The sequence below is a fragment of the Antechinus flavipes genome, chromosome 4 (genome assembly GCF_016432865.1).
Source record: "Antechinus flavipes isolate AdamAnt ecotype Samford, QLD, Australia chromosome 4, AdamAnt_v2, whole genome shotgun sequence".
In the NCBI taxonomy this organism is placed as follows: Eukaryota; Metazoa; Chordata; class Mammalia; order Dasyuromorphia; family Dasyuridae; genus Antechinus; species Antechinus flavipes.
In genome coordinates, this window is record NC_067401.1 from 95,649,995 (window position 1) to 95,664,210 (window position 14,216).

General features: G+C 37.7%; 1 protein-coding gene across 1 annotated transcript in view; it reads left to right on the forward strand.

The window, feature by feature from the left end:
• GNG4 (G protein subunit gamma 4) overlaps nucleotides 1-14,216 on the forward strand; it is a 90,736-nt gene that overhangs the window by 42,820 nt on the left and 33,700 nt on the right. Inside the window, exons 2-3 of the mRNA XM_051993557.1 lie at nucleotides 6,220-6,369; nucleotides 11,611-11,725. Of these exons, the coding sequence (XP_051849517.1) occupies nucleotides 11,627-11,725 (99 nt within the window). The 5' untranslated portion in view covers nucleotides 6,220-6,369; nucleotides 11,611-11,626. The remainder of the gene's footprint in view (nucleotides 1-6,219; nucleotides 6,370-11,610; nucleotides 11,726-14,216) is intronic.

Here is a 14,216-nt window from a genome sequence, read left to right on the forward strand (position 1 = left end):
AATTGCAAATTACCAATTGCCTTTTAGATATTTCCATATGAATGTCCTAGAGTTATGTCAAATTCAATGTTATACAAAACACAACTCTTTTTTTGCCCCTCCAATCCTATGCTTCATCAAAATTTCCCTATTTCTGATAAAGGTGTCACACTCCTTCCAAGGTCTTAGGGTCATAATCTCAGCATTATCTTCGACTCTTTGCTCTACCTTATCCCACATATCCAATCAGTTGCCATATCTATTTGTACCTCTACAACATCTCAAATCTAAGTCCTCTTTACTCAAACAATTGCCATTTTAATTTAACGATTATCACCCCTCACCTAGATTATTGCAATATCTTCCTATGATATCTCCCTGCCTAAGTCTTACTGAGTCCTAGCCATTTTCCACATGGCTGGCCAAGGTTTTTTCCTTAATCGCTGATCTAATCATAGGATTCTGCCTTCTCTATCAAGCCTAATGGCTTCCTACTGTCTCTACCATAAGAAATAAATTTATCTATTTAGTTTTTAAAGCCCTTTGGTCTCTGGCCCAAATCTACTTTTCTAGTCTCATTGTTTCTTATGCTTCTCTTTTACTCTGCTATCCAGCAAAACTAACCTTGTCTCTGTTCCTCATACATGATTATCCCATGGCTAGGCTGTTGATTTGATGGCCCCTGTACCCAGAATGCACTCCTTCCTCGCCTCTGCATCATGGAATCTCCTTTTCCCTTCAAGGTGCATCTCAAGAATCAGTTTCTAAAATATCAAACTTTTCCTGATCCTCATACTTGCTAGTGCCCTCCTTTCACAAACTATCTCATATTTAATTATGTTGTATTTATTTCTCTTTATTCTTTATATATTTACTCAGAATACACTTAGGTCATCCCTATTAGGATATAAGTTTCTTGAGAATAGGAATTGGTTCATTTATAACATCTGTAGATGCAGCATATAGGATAGGGCCTGGTAGAATAGGTGTTTAATAAACGCTTGCTGACTGATTCTCTTATCAAGATAATTGATAAATTTTCAACAATGGTATGCAGGGATAATTTCTCCAAGGCAGACTTGTCTGGGAACAGAGACTGAGTCACAAAAATATAGACCATGATGAAAAGGGCCTGTTCAAGTTCATTTGTCTCTCTGTAGACAGACTAGAGGATTGCCTATAGATCAGCATTATCAGCCATTAGTGTTAAATGAAAAAAATGGGGAGTAAGCCACTGAAGAGTTGGTACTATTCAGAATTCCAAAGAAATGAAGAGGTAGTTGGGAAAATCTTAAAAGAGACTCCTGGAGTCTCATTTCAAAGTCTCACCCTAGGAAGTGTTGTCCCCAAAGCAGCAAATAATCCTTCTCCATCCCAAGAATAGGCAGTCTTTTCTGTGGTTTCTGTCACTTGAACTGCATCACCTAACTCCCACTCTTCTTTCATGGAAATGAAGATGGTAGAAAAGGAGAAGCAATGACTTAAGGAAATGTGAAGAAATCTTCCACATATTTTCCTTATTATTCATGTGATTATATTACACACAATCCAGTGTGCATCACTGGAAATACTCCCCCCAAAAAACACAACCCACTCATAGATAGAAAGGAATTTTAAGAAAATGAAAGGGAAGAAAAAATAAATAAATGAGTCAAAAATGGTTTTTAAAACCGGCAGTCCAAAAGCTAAAATTCAAAGATCATAGAGAAGGAATAAAAACAACACAAAATAAAGGCTGTGTAGATAACTACTTCTCCTCTCCCATCCTGCCCACCACAAAAATAGAAAAAGCAATGAAATCCCACAAGCTTAACAAGGAGGAATTTCTAACAAAAAGTACATAAAAATATGTTCCAGATGTCCCAGGCAATAGATAGGCAGGTCAATTAGGGAAAGTGAGAAGTCAAACATATCCCTTGATGTTGAAAACCAAAGTCAATTTGGACCAACACAAATAAAGCAAAATGAATCTTTGTTGTTACATTTAATGTGTCTTTGTTGTTGCTTTTTTTTTCAAGTAAGATAATGAATTATAAAGGGTATTCTAAATTATAAAGTGAATATCATTTTAAGGCTTTTAAAAATTATTGTTTTATAAAGAAAATACAAGAAATGTCATAAGGTATAATGTGGATTATTTCTGAATCAGATATTGCACAGACTTCTGTGGCCCAAAATGTCATTACCTGATGGCCAACCTTTAATGGTTCCCTCTCATTAGAATTGTTTAAACAAAGATTCATGACTACTTGCAAGGCATGTTGTACTGAGAATGATAATTCTGTATGGGTATAGATGACAACCGAAATCACTTTCAGCTCTAAAATTTAATTCTGTGATGCTGGTGATGAGTTGTCCTGTCCTTAGATGGCAAAATAGATCAGTAGGATCTGAGTTCAAATTTGAAGTCAGAAACTAACTGTGTGCTCTCAGGAAAGTTCCTTACATTATCTGCCTCAGTTTCATAATATGTAAAAATGGGAATAATAATCAGTTTTTGTATTTAAATTCTGATTGAGACAGAAGAAGATAAGGCACTTGCAGATACTCCTAAAAACCTTTTGATAGGGATTGGGACTGGACCTATGATTTCAGATGAGGAAACTCCTTTCAGTACCAATGCACACCTTCTCTGTATAACTTATTATCTTAAAAATCTGCCTAGAGAACTGAAAAGTGATTGGTCCAAGATCACACAGCCAGTTTGACAAGACTTAAACCTAGGACTTCCTGATTTCAAGCTAGGATCCTGATTACTGCATCACATTGCCTCTCAAAAACAAAGGGTAGAATAGGTGGCGCAGTGGAAAGAGCACCAGCCCTGAAGTCAGGAGGACCAGAGTTCAAATTTGGCCTCAGACACTTAACACTTCCTAGTTGTGTGACCCTGAGCAAGTCACTTAACCCCAATTGCCTCAGCAAAAACAAATAAATAAATAAATAAACCCTTAAAGACATGAATAATTGTTTAGATGGCAGGTGATAAAGAATGTTTAAAATGATGTTAAAATTGCCTTCCATTCAGAATTGTTATTTCCTCTCTGGGCAATGGTTAAGTGGATGATGATCCAGGAATAGAAATGATGCTTGGTACTTTTTTAGTCAATTAGCGTTAAATGACTTGCTCAGGGTCACACAGCCAGTAAGTGTCTGGGCTCCAATTTGAATTCAGGTCCTACTGACTCCAGGTCCTGTTGTTCTATCTACTGCACCACCTAGTTGCCTCCATATTTTTTTTTGAATGGCTGGCATTTTTAAAGCATTTGGAATTATGCAAATAAAATGACTAAACTATACTCTTGAAATTTATAGACTATACCCAATGCCCTTTATACAAAGATTCCATTATTAGATTTATAACAACCCAGGGAGATTATTGATAAGAAGAAAATATGCCAAAATATCTATAGCAGCACTGTAAGAATTATAGCAAAGAATTAAAAACAAAGGAGATGTCTATTGACTCCACAAACTATGATATACAATTATAATGTAATGTTACTGTTCTGTAAGAAATTATGGATGTGATGAATACAAAGAAGCATAATGCACAAACTGATACAGAGTGAAATAAGCACAGCCAAGAAAAAAACATACACTATAAATGTAAAAATGTAAATGGAAAGAACAACCACACACAGAGAAAAATCAAAAGTTAATGTTACAAAATTATAAAGACTAAGCCTGGCTTGGAAGAAAAGAGATGAGGAGACATCCTCTCCACACTCTTTAGCAGAGGTGAAACATGTGCAAGTGTTTTACACTGCCTATAATTTTTAGACTTTTTCAATATGTTGATCAGTTATAATGATCTTTTTCCTCTTTCTCTTTTTTAATATTAAATATTATTTGATATGGCTCTCTGGGAATGAGAGAGGGAAGGATACTAATAGAAATTATGATGATGCAAAAAACAAAAGATATGAATAAAAACATTATTTTTAAAATTGATAGTTGGAGTACCACATGGATAGAGGAGAATATTGCAGTAGACATGGGTTCCTCCACTTTGCATGCACAATTTCAATACTAAATAATAATAATAATAATAGCTATATATGATAAATAATGATAGCTACATTTTGCTTTTATCATTTTACAAAACACTTTCCAGTCAACAATTTTCATAGCTAAGGAATGTGAATATTTGACATTTGACAGACAAGAAAATGAAACTCAGAAAGGTTAAGACCACATAGTGAATGAGCTGGGATGGGGTGGTTGTATGTTGTAGTGTCAGAACTCTCTTTCCTACACCATGGCATGCTGCCTGTAGGAGAAAGAGTACTTTTAATAAGGTTTTGAAAAAAAGGAAATATTCCTTGTTAGATATGATTTTGGATTTGGTCATTGTAGCTAAGATTCTAATAAATTCCAGAGGCAGTCACTCAATAAGCATTTTTAAGTACCTACTGTGTCAGGTATTATGCTAAGCCTGGGCATACAAAAAAAGGCAAAAAACAGTTCCTGCTCTTAAGGAGATCATGGAAAAGACAACATGATAATAACTATGTATACAGAGGATATATACATGATAAATTGGAGACAATCAATAGAGGGAAGGTAGTAACAAGGGGAATTGAGACATGCTTCCTGTAGAAAGTGGGATTTTAGCTGGAATTTGAAGGAAACCATTAGGAAGTAGAGAATTCCAGGCATGGAAGACTGCTAGGGAAAATACATGGAAGTAGGATAATGAAACTTCTTGTGTAAGGAACAGTAAGGGGGAGGGGAGTGTCACCAGATTCTGGATATGTAGATATATGTCAAGTTGAAGGTGGTGAGAAAGGTAGGAAGGGGCCAGGTTATAAAAGGTTTTAAACATCAGAGGATTTTATTTTTTATCATGGAGATAAGAGGGAGCCAATGGAGTTTATGGAATGAAGCAGGGGGTAGGGAATAGGAATGACATACTCAGATCTGAACTTATGAAGATTAACTTGACAGCTGAATGGAGAATGGACTGGAATGGAGAGAGACCAACCATCAGTTTACTGAAATAATCCAAGCATAAAATGATGGATGCCTGTTTCAGGATAATCACAGTCTCAGAGGAGAAAAGATCATTATATAGAAGAGATGTAGTGAATGTAGAAGGGGTAGTTAGGTGGCACAGTGGATAGCATCAGACCTAGAGTCAGCAAGAGTTCAAATCCAATCTCAGATATTTACTTGAGCAAATCACTTACTCCCATCTAAGAGGAAACCCCAGTTTCCTCATTTATAGAAAGAATGGAGAAGGAAATGGCAAACCACTCAATTGTCTTTGCCAAGAAAACTACAATTAGGGTCACAAAAAGTCATACACAATTGAAACAATGAAACAACAAAAATGGATGTGGACTTGACAAATGATTAGATATAGGGATTGAGAAAGAATGAGGACTTGAGGATGATACCTTATTTGAGTACCCTGAATAGTAATAAGGAAGTTTGGAAGTTGAGAGCTTTTAAAAGAAAAGACAGTTATTTCTGTTGTGAACATTATGAGGTTAAGATGTCTATGAGACATCCATTAGTGATATCCAATAGGCATTCAGAGGCAAGAAACATTTAATGAAATTACTCCTGTGTGTACAGAACTGTGGAAAATTGGAAGGAGATAAAAGATGGGATCCTAGGAGCTTTATTTATTTATTTGTTTATTTATTTATTTTTGCAATCCAGTTATGGTGACAGAACTTGTATATACAAATGCATAAAGAGATAAGTCTGGAGGTTAGAAGAGAGATTGAGAATGAATGAATAGATTTGAGAATCGGCTTAGAGATTATAATTAAAAATGTGGGAGCTGATGAGATTGCCAAATGACATAAAGGAAGAAGAGAAGAGGGCTCAGGACAGAACCCTGAAAAATAAGGTTAGCAAGCATGACATGGATGAAGACTGAGAGTTATCAGAGAGGTAGGAGAAAAATCCAGACTGATTAGTGTCACAAAAACCTAGAGAGAAAAGGGTAATTGACAGTGTCAAAGGTCAAGAAGATTGAGAAAAACCAAGAGGATTGAGAAAAATCATTAAATTGGTTTGGCAGTCAAGAGACCATTGCAGTTCTATGGAGGGGATCCCATGTGTGATTTTTGATCTCTCTAGGCTCTACCTGCTTCCATAACCCTCCACATCTCATCTTTCTGTGGAAAAGTGGAGTAGCTTGTGGGATGTTTGTTTTGTTTTTTGATACTTTCAGAAAGGCAAAGTTTTTCTGCCCATTTCTAGTCCTTACTTTGGTTATTATTTCAGATGAGACTCCTGTTTGGAGCCCTGATTCAGTGCTGGTCATAGACGGGTTCAAGCATCACCTGCTAACCTGTGGATCTGCTTAGTAACTTCTGTACTTCCAGCTTCTTGTGATCCATTTGCTCCAGGTCCCTGGGCCTACCCCGACAACAGGTAAAAAAGCTGACTTGTTGGTGACTCTGTGGTTATTCTGGCCACAGAATTGTCCTTAAGGTCTATGTATTTCTTGACAGTGTGTACAGAATGTGAGGAAGAAGCCAATTCAATTTCATTTGCTTTATTCTTCTTTTGGCCATTGGTCTCAAGCCTAGTGAGTGTCCAAATCACGACCCCTACTCCAGGTTCCTGAGCAGCCAGAGCCATCTTTTTATGACATTTCAGTCTCCCTCCTCCTTTGGGTAGAGGCTTCCCTTTGGAACATTTGTTCCACTTAATATTATGCCACTTCACAATGTGAATGTTGGGGGAGGATGGTAGAGAAGGACCTATGGGCAAAGCCAATCCATACTAAAATTTGGAGCTTACTTCAGAAAAATCCTAGTCTGTACTCCCACCAATCCTGTTAAGTAGTGACTTCTGGTTAGAATAAAAATCAAAAGAAACCTTAAATGAGAAAAGCAAATTAGAAGTGCCAGGAAAGGACAAAACGCAAGCTGAAGGATGTATTTGGAAGGGAGAAGATGGGAAGAGTCTCAGATCTTTTTTAGACCAAGACTCACCTGGTTTTCTTTTTTCTCCACTCCCCAACATTCCATTTATCAGTCCAAAACAAAAGGTAAGAGGGGCCCATACCACTATGAAGTCCTCTCAGTAGAGCTGAAATGGCGGAGTAGGGAGAGCAGAGGAAGAGATGGAATGAAGACTAGGATCCCTCTGATAATTCAGCAGAGTAGGCTTTCTTGCATTCTCCCATATGTATATGCATGCTGCATGCATCCCTAGAAGGGTAGAGATCCTTGAGTATGGTAGTAAGAAACCAATGGACGTGAGTCCTGGTCTGGGCTCTGCTATTAAATATCTGTGTGATCTGGAACAAATCATTTCATGTCTCTGAGCCTAAATATCATTTATAAAAATGATTTGCTTATATTTGTTTATCCCTATGCTCCTTTCTAAATCTTAAATTCTATGATCCTAGGCAAGAAACATTTAATTAAATTCCTCCTGTGTGCAAAGGACTGTGGAAAATTGGAAGGAGATAAAAGATGGGATTCAAGGAGCTTTATTTTTTTTCAGTCCAATTATGGTGACAGAACTTGTATATACAAATTCATGAAAACAGCTAAAGAAAAAGTTAGATCGTAATATAACAAAAATAAGGAAATTAACATCCAACAAAGAAAGTTTGATGAGTTGGCAGTGATAAGTGTTTAAATTTTTGCAAACTGTGCATAGGCAGAGTTGGGCTTTTCAGTTTAATCTTTGTAATCTTCACTCTTTAAGAAAAATTATAGCATCACAGAGTTAGAAAGGACTTCAAAAGTCATCTACTGGACCCCCATATTGAAGTCTCTTCAACAAGTACAGTAAGAGCCTTTGCTTAAAGAACTACAATGAAAGGAAACTCACTGACTACCATTATAACCTATTATACTGTAGGCAGTTCAAAATGTTAGGAAGTTTCTGTCTTCTAGGGCCAAAAACCCTCACAAAAATCTAATCCTTCTTCCACATGACAGCCTTACAGATACTTGAAGAGAACTTTGATAACCACCTTCCATGAAATACCAAGACAATTAAATGGTGCAATGGATAGAATACTAGATCTGGATTCAGGAAGACTCAAGTTCAAATTCAGGCTCAGATATTAGCTGTTTTAACTTCTATTTCTTAGCTTTAGTTTTACATATATATATATATATATATATATAATAACAGCTCCTATTTCCCAGAGTTAAAATGAGATAATGTTTACAAAGTGCTTAGAAAACATCGTTATTATGTTTGTCATTATTATTATTATCATTATTATTACAATAACTTCTCATCTCTAGGTTTAAAGATGCCTACTCCCTTAGATAGAATGTTATCTCATATAATGTGAGCTTGAAGTCTTTCACAACCCTACTTTTCATTCTCTGGAAATTGTGTATTTTATCAATAACTATCCTAACCTGTGATGCCCAAGGCTAAATACAGTAGTCCAAATGTTGTCTAAAACACACCTAAGTCACTTTTTTCTTTAAAAAAAAAACCCTTATTAGATTCTAGCTTTTCTCAATCTATCATCCTAAGCTCTTCTTCTCTTATCAGCTACATTCCTTTAAAAAAAAAAAGCATCTGTAATCAATTTCTCCATTTCCTCCCCCTACTAGATGCTTAGCAATCTGGCTTCCAACTACATTTAACTAAAATGTTTTTTTTTTTTCAAAATTATCACTGTCTTTTAGTTGCCAAATCCATCAATCCTCCTCATTCTTGACTTCTGTATAGCATCTGACACTAGTGATTACTATTCCTGGATTTTGTGTCACTTCTCTCCTTTGGTTTTCTTCCTACCTATCTGACTACTTCTCAGTTTCCTTTGATGAATCTTCATCCATATCAAAACTTACCTATTGATATTTCTAAAGGCTCTGTCCTGTTTCCTCTTCCCTTTTCTCCCTATGCTTTCTCATTTGATCGTCTTCTCAGTATCAATGGGTTCAAGCATCATCTCTGTGCAAATGATTCCCATATCAATATATCCAGCTGGCTCTGGTCCCTCTCCTAAAGTGAGAGAGAGAGAGAGAGAGAGAGAGAGAGAGAGAGAGAGAGAGAGAGAGAGAGAGAGAGAGAGAGAGAGAGAGTCAGAGACAGAGAGAAAGAGATGAGAGAGCAATTAGAGACAGAGAGAAATTAAGATTAGAGACATAGAGAGAGATTGAGAAAGATTAAAGTCACCAACTGCTTATTGGACATTTCAAACAGAAGTTCTGGTAAGAAGCTCAAACTCAACACATTCAAAATAGAACTCATCTTTTTTCTAAAGCCTGCCATCATTTATATGTCCCTATTGTTGTCAAAGGCATCACCATCTTTCCAGAACCCAGGCTTTTCACTATCACTTACCCCACAAAACCTATTATTTGACAAATCTCACGGTTTTTTCCTCCATTATTTATTTCACATATAAACCTATTTCTCCACTCATGTGACCACCACCCTAGTTTAAGTCTTAATCATTTCTCACATTAACTAGTTCAATAGCCTCTTCTTGCCTCAAATTTCTCCCTACTCTAATCCATCCTTCTCAGAACTGATAAAGTGCTTTTTCTAAAGTATAAATCTGATTCTTTCACTCTCTCCCCCATATCTCAATAAACTTTAACAGTTCCCTTTCACCTGTCTTTTAAAATTCGTCATAATATGCCTCCTTCCTGTTTTTGCACTCCTCTCTCCTCTATGGTCCAGCTACACTGGTCTCTTTCCTGTTCTTCACACAAGATGCTTTATCTCCCATCATGGTGAATTTTTAATTGGGTTATCCTCCATGCTTGGAACAGTGTCCTTTCCTTGGTCTGCCTCTTAGAATCCCTGACTTTTTTGCCCCAGAGCTCAACCTCTGAGGACTGGTAAAGCCAGATATTCAGACATCAACTTCTGCTGCTAGGACAAGGAAAAAATAATATGCCCGGGGCAAATGGCAATGTGACCTCATTTCGGTTGTGAAGAAAGGGCAATGGAAGTTCTAGGAAAACTTGAGGCCACTGCCTTCCCTTTGGGAGTCTGAAGCAGGGTTAGGTCTAGACTGGGAAGAAGCACACTTGAGGTAAAGATGCTGAGGGGATAGGGCTGCTAAAGAGGAAAGAAGCATCAGTGACTTCCTATTGAAATTAATTATTCTTTGAGTTAGAGAAGGGACTGATCAAGGGAGAAAATTTTGGAACTCAAAATTTTACAAATGAATGTTTAAAAAATATTTGTACGTAATTGGGAAATGTTTAATGAAATAAAAACATATCTTTTTAAAAGTAAGAAATTAATGATTCTTGCTAACTGGGTGCTAAGTTTAGTTGTTGCTATGTTACTGAGGGTTGTCACTGACCCCTCTGAATCTAGGCCCTCTCAGGCAAAGCTTAATCATCACACAGTGCTAAACAAAGCAGTTGCCTGAAAATGAAAAATCCAGAGGAAAAAGACTGAATACTGGGATAATATCTTCCTACCCCTTGCTGAGCAGTGATTAGAAATTATTTTTGTTCCTCACACAACATTGCAAGGATTTGTCTTTGGTCAGCTTCCTACTCTATCTGAGTCTTTAATTATGATGGCTTTCTCCAAATGGTTCTCATTAGATGCAATAAGTACAAGTCAGAGCATATGCTTTATAAATATGCCACCACGGAGCACTTGGCATTGTATTCATCTGTTTGGGGGCCAGGAAAGTATGGTAACTCTGAAGCCAAGATAGGAGAGATTATCCCGAAGGACTGGGCAAAGAAATCAAGAAGATAAGAACTAAAAAAAAGTCATTGAACTTGGTAACTAATAAGTCTTGATCTAACAATTTTAATGTACAGGAGATGGGAGAGAGAGAGAGAGAGAGAGAGAGAGAGAGAGAGAGAGAGAGAGAGAGAGAGAGAGAGAGACAAAGACAGAGAGAGACAGAGACAGAGACAGAGAGAGAGAGACAGAAAAAGAGAGAGAGAGAGAGACAGAAAGAGACAGAGACAGACAGAGAGAGAGAGAGAGAGAGAGACAGAGACAGAGACAGAGAGAGAGACAGAGAGACAGAGAGAGAGACAGAGAGACAGAGAGAGAGACAGAGACAGAGAGAGAGAAAGAGAGAAAGACAGAGACAGAGAGAGACAGAGACAGAGAGAGAGAGAAAGAGAGACAGAGACAGAGAGAGACAGAGACAGAGAGAGAGACAGACAGACAGACAGAGACAGAGAGAGAGAGAGAAAGACAGAGACAGAGAGATTCAGAGACAGAGACAGAGAGACAGAGACAGAGAGACAGAGATAGAGAGACAGAGAGACAGAAACAAACAGAGACAGAGAGAAAGAGAGAGAGAGAAACAGAGACACAGAGAGAGATAGACAGACAGCATTCAGACAGACAGACACTTAGAAAGAAAAAGAAACAGTGAGAGAGAGAGAGACTGAGATTAGAGACTGAGTGAGACAGAGACAGAGACATAGCGAGAGAGACAGAGAGACTGAGATTAGAGACTGAGAAAGACAAAGAGAGAGAGGCTCTCAGAGAGACTTAGAGATAAGAGACAGAGATTTAGAGAGACTTAGATTAGAGACAAAGAGATTTATTAGATTAGAGATAGAGATTTAGAAAGACTGAGAGAGATTAGAGAGAGATAATTTTAATAAGATTCCCCCATGCATCCACTAACCAGTATTTGTCTTGTAACCTCAACCTGTAATTTAGATCTTTCTAATTCTCTGACTTTGACAGTTTCTGAGGAAACAGAATGAAAGAAGGCATGTCGAATAACAGCACAACCAGTATCTCTCAAGCGCGAAAAGCTGTGGAGCAACTCAAAATGGAAGCCTGTATGGACAGGATAAAGGTAAGTGAGAGCCCATCTTTTTGAACAAACTAACTGAACTAACGCTCTGTTTTCAGCCTTAAAAAAACGAAATCTTTCCCTGATCTGGCTGTTGCCAAAAGTAATCATGTGAGATGAAAAAACGTCACCCTGCAAAACACCCACCCAAGCTTGGCAGGCTGTAACATTTACAAACGAGTGTTTGCCTCAGACTCCTTAGTATGCCCAAGTATTAAAATGATGCAAAATACACAGTGTGCGTGAAATCCTAGAGGAGGCACCAAAAATAGCCTCGCATTCATCTCAGCTCTATTTAGCTCAGTTGTCATGCCAATAAGTAAGGGAGAGTTTTTAACAATGAGACCAATCACAATTTCTCAGCCCGCGCTGTGTATTCTAAGTTAGACAACATCTGATATCTTGACAAGGGCATCTTTGAGGGGTAAAGCATCAAAATTTACAACATGTTTATCAAATGTTCCTTTGGGAAAAGAGGGGAAGGGAGCGAGAGAATCCTTCATGTGCTCATTTAGCTGAGTGTGGAATTCTCCATGCTGGGAGAACTGAAGCAGGAAAAAGCCAGCTATTAACCAGATGCTATCTAGGGATGCATGGGAGGCCAGGCAAAGCCCATTGCATTAAAAATGCATTGAGGTTTTGATGACTGGGTTGGTGTCAGTAATCTGTAATAAATATGGCCAGAATAGTAAACATTCATAGTGTCCTAGGTAGGTACCAAACTTAAGAGCTCTTGCTTATCCAAGTATCTAGAGCCTAGCAAGGTTAGGTGTCCATCTTCCTCCTCACCTTCACTGTTAAATTTCTTAGGGGGAAAAAAAGTTGTTTATACCTGATGTTTCCAATTGCTCACCATCCACTTTCTACTTAATTCCTTGTCTGATTTCTCATTGTCTCTGTCTTCTGTCTGACTGTATTTCTCTGTCTCTGTCTCTCTCTCTCTCTTCCCACCCCAGCATTCTCCTGAAACAAATCAAAGGTCTCTGTTGACAAAGTTCAGTGGTCTTTTTTTCAGTCCTCATCCTCCTTGATTTGTTTATCCAATTCTTAGTGACATCCTCTCCAACTTCGGCTTCCAAAACAGCACACTGTCCTGGTTTTTCTCCTTTTAGCCATTCCTTCTTTGTTTACTTCACTGGCTTTCTCATTCTCTTCCTGAAGCCTTTGGGTACACACTTTCTGAGCTCTGTCCATTACCCTCTTCCTTTCTCTTGCCAATCTCTACTATTTTATAATCTTTCAGTTATGCTTGTAGTCCTAATTACAGTATAAATATACACCTCCAACTCTGTCCTCTCTTCCAAGCTTCACATGTGACATTTAACTACTTGAAAGAAACATCCAACCTGGAAATCTCTTAAACATTTCAAACTGAGTTTGCTATCTTATTCCAAAAGTCCTTTCCTCCTTCTGACTTAACTTTTTTGCCAATGGTACCATCATTCAACCTTTCTCCTGTGTTAGAAATATATTGTTTTCTTTGGTTTCTTCTCCCTTCCTTGTCATATCCAATCAATTGTGAAACTCTTATCAATTTGGCCTCTTCAGCATCACTCCTATATGTATGTCCCTTTCTCTCTTTCCTCACTTCCTAGTGAGACTTTCATCACAATTATATTGAATTATTGTTAATACCTTCCTAATAGATCTTCTACTTTCCTTCTCCTCCATGTCCAATTCATCCTCCAGAGTGCTACATGAATCATATTCCCAATATATTGAAAAATGTCCAGGCCATTCATATTACCTATTGAGTAGTTTAAATTCCTTGTGTTGGCCTTGAATGCCAGTTCCAATCTATCAGCCTTATCTTCAAGTGTTTCTCTTCACTTCTTATATGTCTCAGCCAATTTGAGCTATTATCTCCTAATTCCATCTTCCCCTTGTTGCATCTCTAAGCCTTTGCTTCTGCTATCTCCAGTGCTTAAAATGAGCTCTGCCTTCCCAACCCTACTCTTCCTGACCTCTCTAACACAATCTCAGCTGAAGTACTTCCAATTCTTCCAGACCCAATTAAGGTCTAATATCTTCCGTGAAGAATATCTTCCTGATTTCCTCCCTCCTCCAGCCTCCCTGATGAAAATAATCTCTTTCTCCTCAAAAAAAATTTTTAACACTTGGCCTGAGCTTCTCCTTTGCATGTGTACTACTCTTAATTGTGTTATATTGTTTGTGTTCTTGTCTTTCCCGCATTATTTGTCAATTCCTTGAGAACTGGGATTATTGCGTGACTGTAAACAATAGAGAGCCACTTTAAGTCCCTGAAGAGTAGGCTGAGAATACTACTTGAGATAAATTAATCCTGCATCACTGTGCAGAATGGACTCAGTGGGGTGAGGTGGAAATCTGAAAAGCAATTAGGATGCTGTTGATGTCATTAATATGAGAAAAGAAGATATTAAAACAGAGGAAGAGTAGAGTTTTAGGATATATATTTATCTAACCATTAGGAATCACTGGTGGGCCCATAGGGACTGGAGCTCCATGTCCACTC